This window comes from Saxophila tyrrhenica, assembly GCF_035928015.1.
Source record: "Saxophila tyrrhenica strain CCFEE 5935 chromosome Unknown scaffold_20, whole genome shotgun sequence".
Lineage (NCBI taxonomy): Eukaryota > Fungi > Ascomycota > Dothideomycetes > Mycosphaerellales > Extremaceae > Saxophila > Saxophila tyrrhenica.
This window is the reverse complement of record NW_027041752.1, coordinates 234,690-251,811: the sequence shown is the minus strand read 5'-3', so window position 1 is coordinate 251,811 and position 17,122 is coordinate 234,690. Positions and strand designations below refer to the sequence as shown.

Here is a 17,122-nt window from a genome sequence, read left to right as displayed (position 1 = left end):
GTGATGCTGCCGGACGATGTGGTGGGGAGGCGGATCATGTTGGTAGGATGGTATGGGAGCGAGATGTATGGCCGCAGCTAGCGTGGTCTGTGACCGCATGAGGTCTGGACTTTGGGAGACGGAAAGTCCGCGTGAGAGTCCGTCTCGGACGGGAGCATTCAATAACAACATAAATGACCCGTATTTCCTTGATCGAACAACGGACTGTAGTACCGTGTTCTCGAACACAAAGTCGATGTTCTTGGTATACTGGAGCGGACTTTAGACCGACAATGACAACAGCAGCGAGCTACCAGCTTAGATATGTTCTTCTGCCTTTAAACGATCTAGATAGTCGCATTATTCGGATAGGGTACATCGCCGTCCCATTCAGAAACAGCACTCCAATGCTTCCCAACCTTCTCCTGCTTCTCTGCCTCATCAACAATCGCTACAGCCAGATCTGCCACGGAGACCTTCAGCAGCCTTCCCTCGTACTGATTCCCATCAAGGCTTTTCGTCGCCGCCTTCTCCAGCATAGGCAACTTATCAATCCAGACATCGTACTTCCCAGTTCTCGGACCTGGCCAATACCGAGCTGGAGGCGACACAAATGTCCACTTGAACGAAGTGTTGCCCTCGAACATGGGGAAGCAGGCTCGCGCGGCCAGCGGCAGATTTGGAATCCAGTCATCGCTACGGAGAACCTGGTCGTCTACCTGCTTAAGCATCTTCTGGTCCTCCTCGCCCGCTTTGCCCGCGAGCAGATTGACTCGAGCCTTGCGGTACCCCCTGACGAAATCGGCAGCTCCTGCGAATCGTTCCGCCATATGTTCCGTAGCGGCCTCGCTGTCCGCGTTAGCGCGACGGTAAGCTAACCACCATTCGCGCGAGTCGGCGGCAGTGGTATATGGCTCCTCGATGATCAGGCTCCCAGATCCTCCGATCATGATGAAGTAGCCTACTTTCGCGGCTTTGGCGGCGAGCAGGATCTTGCGAGTCGTCTCGATAAAGGTCATGTAGTTGTTTGCGCCATTATAGGCGTTGATCAGAGCATCGAAGCCTTGGAACGCGGGAACGATCTCAGCGATGCTGGCCTGGTCGACGTCTAGTTTGACAGGGCTGTAGTCCTTGTGCTTGCCGAGCTTCTCTGGGCTTCGTGATAGACCTGTTACGGTGTGGCCCCGGTTGAGTAGTTCTCGACAGGCGTGAGAGCCACCGAGCCCTGTAGCACCTAATACTGCGACTCTCATGCTGAATACAATGGAGGAAGAATGCCCAGAACGGAGCTGTTGTGGAAATAGGAAGTTATATCGTTCGACCTACGGTAGATTGATTGTTCAGCTGCCGAGACGAGAGCTCGACTAAGCTGCTCTGCTGTCGAATGGTTGCGGTGGTGCTCCGCCCTTGAATGGACATTTAGACTGTCGCCGCGATTGTCCGAGAACGGAAGTCTTTCAGGAGTGCGATGAAGTTTGCAGTAAAGGTTGAGCCAACGGTACAAGAGCGAGATATGAGCTGCGTCGACCACCTGCGAACGCTCAATTGCACCAACCACTCACGCCCAACGATGCGTTGGCATTGGATTAGGATGCAACTCTTGGTCTTGTCGCTTGTCATGTATGGAGATGAATGAAGATGGTACCAGGAGCATCTACTGGAGAGAAGAGAGATGCCTGCCGTCCAGCCACCCCCCACCTTCTTCCGCCCCCACGCTCTGACACCACCGAGACATCGTGAAGGTTCAACGAACCCAACATCTCCGTCTCTTCTATGGCAACACCGGTCACGCCAGTGATACGTCGCTCGCTCGCCAACACAGGCCGCATACGATGCCGAAACCTCCAAAGGCAGAGGTCATTTCAGACCAAAGTCACGCAGAGCAAGATCCCTAACTTCGGCTTCGCCTTCGAGTATGCGAACATCCATTAGCTCCTCCTTCAACGCAGCCAATACTGACGGACAATAGCATCGATGGCGTTCTAGTCCGATCCTCAACACCCATCCCGGGCGCTCACAAAGCTCTGTCGTATCTGCAAGACGAGCGAATACCGTTCGTCCTACTCACCAATGGCGGCGGGAAGAGCGAAGAGGAGAGGGTGAGGGACCTACAGGAGAAGCTCGACGTACCGCTGGATACGGGGATGTTCCTGCAGAGCCATACTCCTTTTGCAAATCTGAAGCAGTACCATGATAAGACGGTTCTGGTGGTTGGAGGGGATCACGATAAATGCCAGAGGGTTGCGCAGGGTTACGGGTACAAGAACGTGGTGACGCCGGGAGATATCTATACAGCTTACCCGGACATCTGGCCTTTTGGAAAGCCGTTCGAGGAGGTTTACAAGGCGTTTGCAAAGCCACCGCCGAAGCCCATCAACCTGGAGTCTCCGCCGGATAGCTTAAAGATCGATGCTATATTCGTCTACAACGATCCTAGAGACTGGGGTCTGGATGCTTCGTTGATACTGGATCTCATGTTGTCAGAGCAAGGTATTCTCGGCACGCTGTCGAAGAAGAACGGTGACTCGAGCTTGCCGAATAATGGCTACCTGCAAGATGGCCAGCCAGCTCTCTACTACAGCAACCCTGACTTGTGGTGGGCGTCATCCTACCACCTGAATCGTCTCGGCCAAGGAGGTTTTCAATTCGCCTTCGATGGCTTGTGGAACGCAGTTACAGGTGGGGCGAAGCTAGAGAAGACCACCATCGGCAAGCCGACTCAAGCGACGTACGAATATGCCGAGAACCTGCTCCGACAGCACCGTAAGAAGATTTGGGGTCCGGTCGGTTTGAATGATCCGCTGAAGAGGGTCTACATGGTCGGCGACAATCCTGAATCCGATATTCAAGGCGCAAACAATTATCAGTCACCGCATGGCAGCGACTGGACCAGTGTCCTGGTCAAAACCGGCGTGTGGAAGGAGGGCCAGGAGCCGAGCCACAAGCCGGACATCATCCATGAGAATGTCTCGGAGGCTGTTCAGTGGGCGGTTGAGGATGCGCGGAAGAGAGGCTCAGCATGATGATGGTGGAGGCTGCATCTTTGGCAATGTTTTTGATAAGATATACCCTACAGCACCTGTATAGACCATTGCTTACACCAGGATCCACGAGATAGCCAGAGGCAGGAAGCTTCATCAAGGTCTGTTCCAAGCGCCACTTGCTTACCATGTCAGAATCGGCTTGATCGCCTCGCCGGTATGCATATCGTGCAGCGCGTTCTTGAAGTCCTCCGCCTAGAATACCGTCAGCTCATCGTCGATCCACTCGCTGCAGGCGTATCTTACCTTGTAGAACTTCGAGATCTTATCAAGCTGGAACTTGCCCTCCCGTTGATACTTAATCAGCTGCGGGATGAACTGGTTCGATGTTAGTATGCCTCAAGCCGCAAGACCGATTGAGAAGCAGCTCACCTCCTCCGGCAGACTATCACCCTCCGCGCACCCGAGCAATCTCGTCCCGTTCATCATGTGCTGGGTGATGCCCAACTCCATGTTAAAAGCCGGATCCAAATTGGCGCCGACAAAAACGAACGTTCCGCGAGCAGCAAGCGAGTTGTATGCTGCTTTCATCAACGGGACGTATGCGCTTGCTGCGGTGATGTCAGCTACAACCGTTTTCCGGCTGGATCGAGCTTACTGTCAATGACGACGGTCGGCCCCCGACCGCCCGTGATTTCTTTGAAGGTGGCGGTGAGGTCCTCGACGCCTGTAGTGTCGATGCTGTGGGTGGCGCCTAGGGATTTTGCCAGCTCGACTGGGTACAGTTAGCCAACCTCTGAGGATCGTTGGTTGTTGTTTGAGCGCTTACGTCTGGACTTGACCCTGTCTACCGCAATGATCTGCTCGCAACCGAGCATCTTCGCCGCCTACACTCATCATCAGCACACACACCACCTTCAACAGGGCAGGAAAGGAACCCACCATAAGCGCGCTCAATCCAACACCGCCAACCCCCAGAATCATAACCCGATCCCTCTCCTCCGGCTTCGCAACATTCAACGTCGCACCAGCACCCGTCTGGATCCCACATCCAAGCGGAGCGAACAGCTTCAACTCCTCCTTGTCAGTCACCAAGTCCCGCACCACCAGTACCGACGACTCCTTCACCACGCTCAACTTCGCAAAGCTGGACTGCCCGAAGAACTTCCCGGCTACCCCAGAGTCATCCTCAGCCTTGAAGACGTCTTCAACGGGGTAGATATTCAACGGGAAGAAAGCTGAACAGTAGGCCGGATGCCGCTGCTCACAGCTCTCGCATTGTCCGCAGTGAGCGAATGACAGCAAGACCGGGTCTCCCACCTTGATGTCTTTCTTCACGCCCGGACCGACGGCTTTGACGTATCCGGATCCTTCATGGCCGGCGACATAAGGGTAAGGGAACCCTGGAGTTCCGCCTGGGACGCCTGTGGAGATGAGGTCGGTATGGCAGATTCCGCTGGCCAGCATGTCGACGAGTAGCTCGCCATCTTTGAGGTCATTGGGGACGGAGATGTTCTCGAGGGACCAGTTGCTGCCAGGGCTGTGATCTGGATAGTTGGGGGCGGAGGCGAGGATAGCTTTGCTTTGGGTGGACATCGTGGATCTTTGGAGGTTGCGGTATTCTTTCTGGTGAGAGTGGGTGAATCACTTACGTCTTTTGACACTGTGCGGGAGCGACGTAGTCTACTCTATAAAGGACGTGAACGGCTGATCCAGAAGAATTGAAGTTCAGGGTACAGCCGGCCCCAAGCCATGAACGAGTGGTATCGCATTCGCTATTGAAGGTGTCAGGCCATGGGAAGGCTGATGTCTCCGCAGCTATGACCTGCACACTGGAAGTTTGTACGACACAAGTTGAAGCCACCGGAAGCAGCTCTGAAGCTGCATGTGGAGCTCTTGAGCTCGAAGAACATACTGTATCTGGCAGGACAGCGACTGCAGGCTACCTCAGCTGGCACAGCTGCTACAGCATCAGTATTATATTCGCTGTCCTAAATTTCAGCCGCTCCAGAACAGCCCGCGGCCGACTTGCGCCTGCTTTTCTGCCACAAGCCGTTCAATATGCTCCATCTATCGAAGCTGAACGCTCTCGCTTGACACAGGTCTAAAAGCGAGCGCCAGGTGAGCTACGACTTGCCAATACTCGGCATCGAGGGAACAGGAACGTTCACGTTGCCGATTTCCTCTGGCGCAGGATTCGTGTAGCGATGGCGAGCATAAGCGAAACAGTAAACGGTGAAACCAATTCCCAGCCCTACATCGATGACAGGAGCGTAGTTCAACGCCGTCCCGTCGACCGGTGTCGTGAATGGAAACCTGCCCAGGTCAGCACAGCGTTACAATGGATCAGCCTGCATGGTGACTTACCGGCACAGAACCCAGACAAATGTCAAGAAAACCACCGAGACACCGTCAACGGTCTTTTCCCAAAATGTCCCGAGGTGGAAGATCCCTGTGAAGTCTCGGCCAAGCAGGTTGGGCTGGTAGAACCTGGAATAGAGTGAGCATGTGACTGCCATCAGCTAGGTGGTCCAGAGGGATAATGTGACCTGAGAGACCAGAGCCGAATACGCAATGGAGGATACGAAGTTCAGCCACAGGATCAGAAGCGGTGCGAAGGCGGTGAAGCAGATGCTGATGAGTGGAACGCGATGTTCGGTAAGCATTTGCCTCACGTCAGCGAATGCAATGTTAACCGCAGGAGGGTGCGCTATACCTTATACATGGCCCTGTACACAAAGGGGCTGTGATCGTCACGGACAAACAAGAAGAGCATCCTGCTAGCTGCTGCGGTCGTATTGGTAGAAGGCATCATGGAAATCGGTGCGATGAGCCCGACCACGGCACTGGAGAGGGCGTTGTCCTGGCGTGAAGCATTGAAGATCAGGTGGACCACAGCCCCAAGAGGATGTCCAGAGGCTCCGAGCGGTTCCGCAAACAGCGTCGCGATGTCGCCTGCGCAGAGCACGACGAGGGCGACGAGCGGGATGCATGAGAGCATATTGGCACAAGTGGTCCACATGAGGGAACTTGGGCACCTGTCGGCTGCCGTTGACTGTGTATTCGACTGAAGTACATCAATCAGTGGGATGACAAATGTGATTTTTGAGGTCAACTTCTCCACGTAAGATATCGACGCCGTTCGTTCGGAGTAGTGCTTGCTTTGGATGTAACTTGTTGTCTTTCGTTAAGAGATAATGAGCTTACCCAGATTGCTGACAGAGTCGAAACCGGAAAACACTCCCACAACGTAGCTGATACCAATTACAGAGCCAAAGCTGGCCGACCAGCGAGTTTGTGTGAAGAACTCAAAATTCAGTGTGACAGTGCCGGAGCCGACTCCAACCGCGAGTGTTGAGATGATGAGCAAGTGGGCCACGACATGAATCACAATGATAAGCGTTTCTGGAATGTTCATGTGTTTGTCCTATATGACGTTAACAGACAGCGATATGATTTGCATAACGACAGCTGTCAAAAAAGCCCACTTGACGTGGTACTCGCCTGTCTGGATGAGGACGATGGCTTGGATGTCTAACGCGAAGAGCCAGGTTGCGGCTGTGAGGTAGGACAACCAGGTATATTTCAGGATGCCGCAGCAGTGGAAACTGAGGAGCTTTCGACAGCTGGGGGGAGCCAGAGCGGCGACCCAGTGGTACTGGCCTGATGGGAGAAGCTGGTCAGCTTACGAAATGATGATCGAGAAGAGATCGTTGCGAATCGCCAGCAGTGGGATACCTGGATCGTGACAATTAGCACTGTGGTCAGCCAAAGGGATGGTGCAAACGTACTTTCTGATGTTCTCGGCCAAGCTGATGTACAAAGGTATCATGAAGACGATACTGACAATGAGGCCGACCACCAAGCCCCAGGTGCCGCCATTAGACAGGTTGAGGACAGCAACGAAGATGAACGATGGCCAACGGACAAAGACGCTGCTGTTGACGCCAATGAGCCCGACAAGCTTGGTCAACGTTCGGGGTACTCGCGCAGCAAGGCGCATTAGCAAGCTTCGCTTGTCATAATACCTTGTAAAGGTACACCTGCATGCAACCACTAGACTTGTTGTCTGCGTAAAGTGCGTGATCCTCGTCCGAGTATGCACAACGGTACGCACACTCGCACAACACACTCTCCACTGAGACTTTTCACAACAGTCGAAAGACAGTCCAACCCGCATTCCGTTACTCCCCTTCAAAGATGAGCTTAAACACCGACGCAAAATCAAGCCCCTGCAACACATCAGTACAACAGCAAACACCCTCGTCAGGTAGCATTTCACACTCACCTCCGTCCTCCCATCCCCTGCCGCCCTCCTATACATTTCCACCGCCGTCCTCGCCATCCTCGGCTCCACCCCCACCCCCTCCGCCGCCAGAATCCCCAACATCGTATCCTTAACCATCATCTCATGCCGAAAACCCGGCCTGTACCCATCACTACTCGGCGCCCCCTCCACCACCCCCGGGCACGGATGCATGTGCTCGCCCACCCAGCTCTGGCCGCTCGAGCTCCGTATCACGTCCGCGAGCACGTACTTGTCGAGGCCGTTCTTGAGCCCGACCGCGAATGCCTCGCTGAGGGCGATGGAGAAGGTGCTGACGAGGTAGTTGTTGCTGATCTTGGCTGCGGCGCCGGTGCCGAGGGCGCCGCAGAGGAAGATCTTCTCTGATGCTGCCATCAGGGAAACGATGGAGTGGATCTGTGAGGCCCGCGGGTCGTGTGAGGGGCTGCCGATCATGAAGGCGAGGGTGCCGGCGACGGCGCCCCGGGGGCCGCCCTTTGTGCTTTTAGCGTACGCTGAGGTGGCGAGCGTAGATGTACGGGAGGTGCGGACGTACGGATACCGGAGCGTCGCAGTAACTGCCCACGCCCGCGTCCATGATGGTGTTGCCGACTTCGCGCTGAGTGTCGACGTCGATCGTGCTGCACTCAAGGACTAAGCGATCTTTGCTCGGCGGTGCAGCGATCACGCCGTTCTCCTTGTCGAGGTAGACTTGTTGGACGTGCTCAGGGGCCGGGACCATGGAGATGAGGACTGGAGCTTTCGAGGCCGCTTCTTTGGCTGTTTGGACGATTTCGATGGGTCCGTTGGACCTGTGCTCGACGAGGAAACGAGTGCATGCTTCCGGGTTGACGTCGTTGATGAAAACTGTTGAGTTTGGGGAGAGCTTTTGGCGAATGTTGGAGGCCATTCCGTAGCCCATGTGGCCAAGTCCTGTCGTATGTTAACGGACTTTTGCTCTAAGGGATTGTGATGGAAGGGGAGGCGCACCGATGAAGGATATGTCGCACTCCATGGGTGATGCTAAGGTGGGTTTACCTGTTGTTTCCTGTGCCAAAGCTGTTTCTGGCTACGAGCCACAGCTATGGGCTGGTGTCTACATGTTTATTACATGCAATGCATGAAGATGTGTATAACCTCCAAGCACCAGTTGCATGTTAGCCGAAGAGGGGAAGGTGGAGCTATACAGCGTACGTAACGCAGATCCGTGGCCAAGCTCGATATATTCTGATGACTGCCCTACTCTGCCGGAGCGTGTTGACTTGTCATACAGCATGCTTGAACGGACAGTGTCACAAGACAGCGTACGGCGGACTCACACCTGCTTCCTGCCAAGACCCAAACAATACAGCTCAAGCCACCAATCCATCAAGCTCCAACGCATGCAAGAGCACTCCATGTCCTGTCTACTCGATCTTAGCAAACGACAGCGTGCTCTGCCTCATCTTGCTCCCGCTGGGCGCCCTCTCAATGCCCTTCAAGCCTTTCCTAACGGCTTCTCCAACACTCTTCATCACGTCTTTGCCCTTTGAAGCTGTGCGTGACAAGCCCTTCTTAGAGGGTTCTGCCTGCTCGCGAACTTCTTCACCTGCTTCTTTGGAAGAAGGCTCGCTGTCACCGAGAGTACCTTCGTCGTCCAGGAGTTCGGTCGTGCTGACAGAGACCTCCGTTCTCTTCGTAATAGTAGAAGTCTGCGTTTGCGCGGTGGTCGGACGGTCCAGCTCCTCGTGGAACTTGGACCCCCTCGAGACGGTGCGGGTATGCGTCGTGGTAAGGCTCGTGGACTCTGTGACTGAGGTCTCTCTCGCCTCCTCCTCCGGCTCAGCAGTGGCAGCCTTCTCCTCAAGATGGGTCGTCTTCCGGCGGGCACTGTTCTTCTTCTTGAGCACCCGGGCAGGCTTCTCAGCCGGCGCAGCAGCAGGCAACGACTGGCGACGAGCAGCCAGGCGTTGAGCTCTGCTCGAATTCTTTTCCGCCTCCTCCCTCTCCCTCTTCTCCGCTCTCAGCCTCTCCTTCGTTTCCGGGTCATCGACGGCGAGCCAACCTCTCCAGCCCGAGCCACGATCAGTGTTGATCTTCTTCTTCCTCGCCTCGCTCTCAGCATTCTTCTGTGCTTCCTCAGCCGCCTTCCGCTTGCGGTCGTTCTCCTCCCGCTCCAGCTTCTTCCGCTCAGTGGCGTTCAGCCGCTTCGACAAGAAGCCACGACAGTTCTCAGCACCACAGTGGCAGACCTGTTTGGTCGCGCCGAAGTTGTCGAAGTTGTAGTCGTATGTAAGCTCCTGCCCAGTCATAATGCCTTGCTCGGCGGCAAAGACAGCCATACGTGGCGTATTGTTGACCTTGACCATGCGCACCTCGCAGTTTGGAGAACAGGAGTGGTTGATGAAGCGAGCCATCGAGCCCTTCGTGCCGTCGATAACCAGCCCACGCTCCAGCTCCATCAGGTAGTAGCACTGCTTGTCCTTGTACTCGTCCCGCATACGCCGCTGGCATTCGCCTTCGGAGATGATCTCGCCAGTATACTCCATGATTATCTGGCCAGCTTTGAAGGTTCGACAGGAACGGACGCCAAAACCACGATTCCCGGTTTGAAGAACTTCAACGCCAACGTCAAAGCGCCCGCCTTTCTGCGTGCGCGCTGCTAGCTCTGAGAAGGCGCGATTGCTGCACAGTTCGGCATTTAGGCTGCAGTTGTCGTCGTTGCACTCGTACTGCATGACCCGGTTCAAGCAGTCGTCTCCGCAGCCTTGCTCGTCCGAATTGGAAGGAGGCCTGCAGACACACATAGAGCTTGGCAGCTTCTCCATCTCCCACAGCTCTCTAGCCTCGCCAACTAGACGGTTCTTGTTGACTTGCTTCCAGTCTTTGGGCTTCTCGTCACCCTTCTTGAGTGAAGGTGCGTAGATGTCGAACGGAATTTTGAAGTCGCGGGTCTTGTCCAGGTACTCGAACATCGGCAATGTGATGTATGACGCCTTCTGGCCAGCTGGCTCGGCCTCTTCTGCTTTCGTCTCGTCCGCTGCCGGCTTCGTAGAGCCATCCGATCCAGCTGACCCTGGACGCTTCTTCTGCAGCTTCTTCTGTCCTCCCTTCTTCGCTGGGTCCATCCCTACATCCTGACCGACGTACAGGCCCTGCACTTGCCATGTCTTCTCCTGCTTGCCACTGGAAATCTTAAGTGGAGGTGCCGTAGGCTTGGACAGCTCTTTGGCCGTAGCCGCCTCGATCTTCGCACGCTTTGCCGGCCGTGGAGGTGGTGCAACGAACTCGTCATCACTCAGATCCATCTCATCAAGCACACCCTTAGGTCCCATGTCCAGCTCCCGCATAATCTTACTCTGCTTCGGGCTCTCCTCAACCTCATTCATGCCCAATTTCCGCTTCCCAGCCTCCATTGCGTCTCTTCCGCGCTTGCCGAGGACCTGTCCCACTTTGTTCGCTGCCTTCTTCACCTTATCCCTCACGCTGGGTCGTCGTTGAAGCTTACCAGACTTTCGTGGTGGCAGCTCGGTAGGCACCCAGTCCATTGGAATGGTGCCGTCGTCGTCCTTCTTGCCCAGGAGAGCCCCGTCGTCCTTATCATCGACAAGGGTCCGCCCAGTCAAGCCTGAGACGTTGCGGCTAGAGCTGCTGCCTGCCCCTTCCTGAGCATCCAGCAAAGACTTGACATTGTATGTAGAAGGTCCTGTACGCGCTCGCTTGGGCCGTCTCGACGACTCTTCCGGCAGTGGGTCGATTGCATGGACGCGTGACTTGGCTGATCCCACGCTGCCGCCGTCTGGAAGACTGGTGGCTGGAGTGGAGTTGGGCAGGTCGTCGGAGGAGCCTTCGTCTGCCGCGGCATTGTTGACCATGATATTGGACAACGCCGAAGAGTCTGTTGAGTTTGAACGCGTCATTTCGTTCGTGGGTGTTGCCATGATGGCGAGGTATGCAGGCGGTATAGCAGTCTCGCGGTGCGGTGAAGGACGTGACGCGATATCTGACGCGAGGTGGGGAGAAGTGAAGTTGATATTGGGCTGGTAAGGTGTTGGTTTGCGGTGCGAGACGTCAGTAATGGTATGAATGGATGCTCGTGTCCAAAAACGTCCGGCTATGCAAGGCTGTCGAGGTGCAGACAAAAAGAGTTGTTGTGGTGGTGAATGAAGAAAGGAAGGCGGAAGGAAGCGAGGGAAGGTGTTGATGCGGGAAGAGCAAACAACCTAGCTTCATCCAGCCAATCAACCAGTGCATATTTGATCACACATTCTTCGGCCCTCACCAGGCAATTAGGGGTCTCGACCATATCTCACTGGAGTCTAGAAGGCGTTCTTACGGCGGTGTTCGCGGTCTCGAAGACACAATGAGCTCGTTAACAGAAGAGGATCAACATCGTACATTTACTGGCGTGTATGTTCACAGGAGACGGTATAGTTGAGCAGCGATGTATTCGCCCCAAGCGAAGACCGTCTAGAACGACACACCATCGATTGATGGCATCGTCCAGGATCAATGCAATAGCGGAGTGTGTCGTTGCCCACCGCTTCTCCCATTCCCCCCTTCCATGCATTCAGACAAAAGCCGATCCAACTCTCCGCCAATGCCCCTTGTCAAAGACTGAGTCGAGCTCAATCCAAACCTCTCTATATCATACAACGCGCCCAACACCCCAATGACAATGCAGAGATCTCTCCGGCCACCACATTATCCTCCTCGCCTCCCCAACACAGGCCACTGCTGCGTAGCACAATGCGGCCCTCCCCCCGCATAAGCCATCCAATCCAACACCACCTTTTCCACTGCCCTCTCAGGAAACAACCTCTGCAGAACATCCACAGCCTCCTGATCCGTCCTCTCCTCCCCGAACTGCGGCACCACGATCGCACCGTTCGGCGTGTAGAAGTTGACGTAGCTCGTAGCCGGAAGCCAGTTGTCTTCGGGTAGGACGGTTGTTTGCTCTTTGGGGCGATTGCTGACGCGTGGGACGGTGAGCGCTTCTTCGATCTCGATGATCCGGTAACGTTGGCCGGCGGCGTTAGTGGCGGCGCTGAGGATGGCGTGGGACTGGTCGTAGACGATGTATGTCGGGTGGTCGTGCGGGATGGCATCGTTGGGTCGGGAGAGGATGATAGTTCGGGAGTCAGGGCCAAAGCGGGCGAGCGAGTCGATGTGGTAGTCTGTGACTTCTAGGTCCTTCATACCAGGTAGCCAGATGATCTTTTCCACCCCGAGGAGGTTGCGGAGTTCTTGCTCGATGGTTGTTCGGTTCTTGCCTGGGTTGCGGTTCTCGTTGATGATGCTGCTTTCGGTTGCGAGAAGGGTGCCTTGGCCATCCACTTCGATGCCGCCGCCTTCGAGAACAATAGGGGCTTGCAGCCTGTTCATGCGCCTTTCTGCGAGCAGCTTCCTGGCGACCGACTGATCCCTGTGCAAGTCGAATTTGTTGCCCCAGTAGTTGAAGCCGAAGTCGATGCCCAACTGCTTCTCTCCGTTAGCGCTGTTCACGAAGACAGGCCCGGTATCCCGTATCCACAGCTCAGACACATCGAGCGGCGTGATCATCACATTGGTATTGACGAAGTCTGCTGCGATGCGACACTCAGCCGGCTTGGTGTACATCCAGACTGGCTCGTGCTTTGCGATTGCGTTGGCGATGGAGGCAACCTCCTTCTGAGCGCTGAACAGATCCGCGATGTTTCTCGTCGAGCTCTGGTCCGGCCAGGCCATCAGTGTTCGGAGATGCGGAGAGCGCTCAGAGGGCATGTAGTAGGGCGGCCTTGCGGAAGAGGTAAACTGCCTCTGCAAGAAAGCGTATGGCAGCATCAACGTGTTGAGCAAGAATTCTCGACTGAACACCATCTGAGACATTTGGGAGGGTGGCTGTTGACGGTGGAGGTAAATTGGAGGCATGAATGCTATACGACTGCTTGCAGAGAGACATCGTGTACCTCTTGAGCATAAGCTGTTCATGACGGCGAGCTATCCCTTTCGAAGTCACCACTGCTACCACCCGCGCCTCGTCACCGATGCAGACCTCACGGGCGATGAAACACCACTTCTACGCGCTATACAGCGTGGGAAGCCGCTCCGAACACATTCACGAAGCCGGCCAGCATCTGAGCCTCGTAAAAACTGAAGTCGTTGGAATGATCCAGTGTCTCGTGGTACGGGCAGCCAGCGCCGGATGGCGAGGACGCGTACGCAAGCACGGCAAGCCGCTTCTATCCTCCAGTAGATCGGTTAGGTCCAGTACATGATACCGCCTAGATCTTTAGGGCACTTTAAGGCCAGGGAAAAAGTCCACGCAAGCCTCAGGAATACCTTGGACTCCGGAGAAGCGGCTGGGTTGCTGAGCATGGGAGTATTCTTGACGGCGGACAAGCCGTCGACAGTGGAATGGGCCAACTAGTGCAGGGTGAGCAATGTGAGGGATCTTCTCACAGATAGTGACGATTTGCCGACGCCGACGCGAGTGATATGGTCGTTTTGGCCGCAACTTCGTCTCGGAGAAGACTGCCAGATGGCGGGGTTGGCCCCTTTCACTGTCTGTTGCTTGGACGGACTAAGCATATGCACAACGGCGGCTCGTATTCTGTCGCAGCATCGAGCTCGGGTGGTGTTGATTGCGCGGCCTGCGCTTGAAGGATGCCGGCGTCCAATGGCCGGCCGCTCGGTTGGGTTTCAACAGCAGTGTTCGTATCACGGCAGCATTGTAGCAGCTGTGAGCGTGCGCACGGTGATCGATGTGGTCAAGATGGACCTGTTGATAGAAGAGAAGGGTGAAGAGTGAAAGCCCGCAGATGCTCCTACCGTTTTGGTACTAGTGCGACTCTGGCTTGGCGCTTTCCCACATTGGCGAGACTTTTTGCGCCGACGACATCTTGAAGTTCGCACACTGCGAAATCGACGCCAACGACACCACAACTGACCCTTCGGCAACACCAACACAATGAGTACGTCGCTACGACAATACGCCATATACCCTGGATATTGCGATGCTGATGGTGTGAACAGCGAAGGGAACGTCCAGCTTTGGCAAGCGCCACAATAAGACGCACGTCCTGTGCAGACGCTGCGGTATGGCTCCCACGAGCGAAGAGAATTGAGTGAAGATGGCGGTATACTGATTGAGGCGGCAGGATCTCGCTCTCTCCACGTCCAGAAGCACACCTGCTCGAACTGCGGATACCCGAGCGCGACCATCAGGAAATGTACGCTCGACCCTCCATAATACCCCCACCACAGCCAACGCAATTGCTGGCATGCGAGCTCGAGAAACAAATACACTGACATGCAATGATACAGTCAACTGGGGCGAGAAGGCGAAGCGAAGAAAGACCACCGGCACCGGTCGCATGCGGTCACTGAAGCACGTCGCTCGCAAGGCCAAGAACGGTTTCCAGCTCGGCCACCCCAAGGGTTCGAGGGGTCCTGGGGCACAAGCATCGTCGTAGGAGGGTGGCATGAAGTGTGACGAGGAAGGTGTGAGAATACGTGGGCTGGAGTTCATGGAACATGGCTCGCATGAGGAGGCTGCGGTGAGCAGCTGGCTGAGTAGCTACGAGATGTGATAGCGAAAGGCAATGGAAGATGACACAACATTTTCACACCGGCTCGTCAAGCCGGGTCTCACACCATCGAAGAACAACGAGCAGATCGTGAATCACGTGATATTCTTCCAGGTCCATGTTGTCTCTTCACAATGCGAACGGATGACAAGCAGGAGACGTTTGCACATTTGGAACGCGAGCGAGAAGGTCCAGGCAACAATGGTCACTTGGTAGGCTGGACTCATGACGACAACCTGCTAACCTATACACCAGCCATGGTTCGGCCACACACTAAAGCCAAGGCTCGACGACACATCCATTCACGACCATCCTACCTCCCGTCCCAAAGTCCCACCACGGTCCATATGTCGCCGATGAGCGCTCGAGGGAGGGCGAGCCCACTTCGCGGGAGATCCGGCCGCCAGGAGAACCATGTCCTCGTTGCTGTTGTTTGCATCGCATGCTGAGAAGTGTTCCAGAAAATGCTGGCAGGTGTCCAGGCCTTGCCGACTGGTCTGATCCGCGTGCATCGACCAGAGCAGCGAAGGGTTTTTGTGATCGCCTGGCTGCGGAACAACGTGTCGAGTGTTCTGCGAGGCTATTGAGTTGCAGCTGCGAGCTGTGTCCAGGATCCTCTCACTGCACGAAGGCGCCTCACTAACCTCGCTCCGAGCTCTTAAGGTCAATCGCTCGACTCGAATCCCGAATCTGAAGGCGATTGCGTAGATCCATCAATCATCAAGCCGGCGGTTGTCGAAACATCCATCATCCACCCGAAAGAATCCTCACTTGTCCCCCTCCTCACTGCTATCCCCATACCGCGTCCCAGGCAACACCTCCCCCTCATCCCTACTCACAGTCCTCTCTCCCTCTACCCCCACCATCTCTTCTTGCCCCGCCGAACTAACACTCCTCCTACTAACCGCATCCAGCTCCGCCCTCGCCACCACCGTCCCCTCTAACTCCGACATATTCTGCCTCCTAGCATGCAACTCGTACTCTTCATCGTTCATCTCATACGGCCCCGCGTATTTCTCTTCTTCCTCTTCGACCGCGATCTTCTCGCTCAGCATGCCGCCGACTTCAGGGCCGGGGGTGGAGGGGAGTTGTTTGACGACTTGGATGCCGTCTGCGCCTTCTGGTAAGGGTGGGATGGTGCTGGTTGTGTTGCGGGTTGGGGAGGCGGGGTTGGAGGTCCAGTACGAGCTGGCGTAGGTGCTGCGGTTGGTGTTGTAGCTCCCCGTAACTGCCGCAGTGGTGCGGGAAGCGAACGTCTGCCGTCGCGTGTCCGTACCGGATCCGGAGTTTGATTGCGTGGTAGTGGTCAGCGTAATGCCTGACTTGCTGTGCAGGCTCTCAGAGGTCTCGGCGAAGGGCTGGAAGCGCTCGTGCCTGCGTTTGTTGCGTTGGTAGAAGAGGTAGCCGCCGCCGAATAAGAGGGCGAAGCCGATGATGACGCCGATGCCGATGCCGGCTTTGGCGCCTGTGGAGAGGGGTGTAGAGGCTGACATGGAAGTGGGTATGCTTGAGGATGTGGCGGCTGCTTTAAGGTTTGGGGTCGGGATGGCGGAGTGAGAGATTGTGACTGCGCCGATTGCGGTGGTTGCTATGAATGGCGGCGCAGAGGTTGAAAGCTGGAGTATTGTGCTGAGGTCTGAAGGTGCTGGGGCGGAGACCACGAGGTCGGAAGGTTGTTGGCAGTTCAGGTGGCCCTTTGCGCTATCGCAGCATTTCCAGTTCGAGGCCGCCATGTCGTAGATGATGTCGCTGCTGTACTCGGAGGCGCATTGCTTCGGGCATGCTGGGTTGGACCAGCTCGAGTCGGTGCAGCCGGCCATGTAGTAGCCGGTACCGTTGACCACGCCGCGATGCGTATATCGACATATGCCGTCTTCGAGGCAGTAGTCTCCTACGTTGCAGCATGATTGCGCAACGCCTGACGAGCTGCCGCCGCAGGGAACGTATTGGTTCGAGGAGCTGACGAAGTCGTTGCTGATGGTGTAGCAGACCGTAGAGTCGCGCATGGCTGCGGTATGCCGTCCGCCTCGAAAATGCTGCTATGAGGTCGTCCGTGGAGAAGTGACCCGACTGCCAGACCAGCCCTACCAAAGTACCGCAGTCCAAGCGTCGAGCGGAGTCGTGCAGAAGATCAACGGCGCTCCTATACAGCGACAGAATAGAACAGAAGGAACAACAAAGTAGATGAAGGGAGATCCGCCAACGTCCACCTACCGTGCGCTCTGACCATGAGCATACCGAACCCTACCTTCAGCTAATCGTTGCCATTGAATTTTGGCAAGGCTTGCGCGCCGGCGAGGTATCTGCCAACGATTGTCCGAATGCGAGCC

The 17,122-nt window shown here is 55.6% G+C and overlaps 10 protein-coding genes across 10 annotated transcripts; 2 read left to right on the top strand and 8 right to left on the bottom strand.

Moving 5' to 3' along the window:
• Positions 1-326: 326 nt before the first annotated feature.
• Positions 327-1,232, bottom strand: LTR77_010003 (uncharacterized protein; the record flags this gene model as incomplete). Its single annotated transcript, XM_064807228.1, has 1 exon — positions 327-1,232. The coding sequence occupies one exon, from the start codon at positions 1,230-1,232 to the stop codon at positions 327-329; it is 906 nt and encodes a 301-aa protein (XP_064654601.1).
• Positions 1,233-1,752: 520 nt separating this feature from the next.
• LTR77_010002 (uncharacterized protein) lies at positions 1,753-3,002 on the top strand (the record flags this gene model as incomplete). Its single annotated transcript, XM_064807227.1, has 2 exons — positions 1,753-1,892; positions 1,949-3,002. 2 exons carry the CDS (start codon positions 1,753-1,755, stop codon positions 3,000-3,002), a joined length of 1,194 nt encoding a protein of 397 aa, XP_064654600.1.
• A 141-nt stretch (positions 3,003-3,143) lies between these two features.
• LTR77_010001 (uncharacterized protein) lies at positions 3,144-4,556 on the bottom strand (the record flags this gene model as incomplete). The annotated part of the gene is made up of 6 exons (XM_064807226.1): positions 3,144-3,215; positions 3,267-3,338; positions 3,393-3,571; positions 3,619-3,735; positions 3,790-3,847; positions 3,903-4,556. 6 exons carry the CDS (start codon positions 4,554-4,556, stop codon positions 3,144-3,146), a joined length of 1,152 nt encoding a protein of 383 aa, XP_064654599.1.
• Positions 4,557-5,086: 530 nt separating this feature from the next.
• On the bottom strand, positions 5,087-5,961 carry LTR77_010000 (uncharacterized protein; the record flags this gene model as incomplete). The annotated part of the gene is made up of 3 exons (XM_064807225.1): positions 5,087-5,276; positions 5,328-5,482; positions 5,677-5,961. The coding sequence occupies 3 exons, from the start codon at positions 5,959-5,961 to the stop codon at positions 5,087-5,089; spliced, it is 630 nt and encodes a 209-aa protein (XP_064654598.1).
• Positions 5,962-6,147: 186 nt separating this feature from the next.
• Positions 6,148-6,963, bottom strand: LTR77_009999 (uncharacterized protein; the record flags this gene model as incomplete). Its single annotated transcript, XM_064807224.1, has 3 exons — positions 6,148-6,387; positions 6,650-6,698; positions 6,752-6,963. 3 exons carry the CDS (start codon positions 6,961-6,963, stop codon positions 6,148-6,150), a joined length of 501 nt encoding a protein of 166 aa, XP_064654597.1.
• Positions 6,964-7,144: 181 nt separating this feature from the next.
• Positions 7,145-8,167, bottom strand: LTR77_009998 (uncharacterized protein; the record flags this gene model as incomplete). The annotated part of the gene is made up of 3 exons (XM_064807223.1): positions 7,145-7,192; positions 7,249-7,740; positions 7,802-8,167. 3 exons carry the CDS (start codon positions 8,165-8,167, stop codon positions 7,145-7,147), a joined length of 906 nt encoding a protein of 301 aa, XP_064654596.1.
• Positions 8,168-8,651: 484 nt separating this feature from the next.
• On the bottom strand, positions 8,652-11,165 carry LTR77_009997 (uncharacterized protein; the record flags this gene model as incomplete). The annotated part of the gene is given in 2 exon segments (XM_064807222.1): positions 8,652-10,017; positions 10,030-11,165. The coding sequence occupies 2 exon segments, from the start codon at positions 11,163-11,165 to the stop codon at positions 8,652-8,654; spliced, it is 2,502 nt and encodes an 833-aa protein (XP_064654595.1).
• A 763-nt stretch (positions 11,166-11,928) lies between these two features.
• On the bottom strand, positions 11,929-13,092 carry LTR77_009996 (uncharacterized protein; the record flags this gene model as incomplete). The annotated part of the gene is made up of 2 exons (XM_064807221.1): positions 11,929-12,401; positions 12,426-13,092. 2 exons carry the CDS (start codon positions 13,090-13,092, stop codon positions 11,929-11,931), a joined length of 1,140 nt encoding a protein of 379 aa, XP_064654594.1.
• A 1,081-nt stretch (positions 13,093-14,173) lies between these two features.
• RPL37B (60S ribosomal protein L37B) lies at positions 14,174-14,678 on the top strand (the record flags this gene model as incomplete). Its single annotated transcript, XM_064807220.1, has 4 exons — positions 14,174-14,177; positions 14,239-14,301; positions 14,364-14,435; positions 14,530-14,678. The coding sequence occupies 4 exons, from the start codon at positions 14,174-14,176 to the stop codon at positions 14,676-14,678; spliced, it is 288 nt and encodes a 95-aa protein (XP_064654593.1).
• Positions 14,679-15,559: 881 nt separating this feature from the next.
• Positions 15,560-16,798, bottom strand: LTR77_009994 (uncharacterized protein; the record flags this gene model as incomplete). Its single annotated transcript, XM_064807219.1, has 1 exon — positions 15,560-16,798. One exon carries the CDS (start codon positions 16,796-16,798, stop codon positions 15,560-15,562), a length of 1,239 nt encoding a protein of 412 aa, XP_064654592.1.
• Between the last annotated feature and the right edge of the window lie 324 nt (positions 16,799-17,122).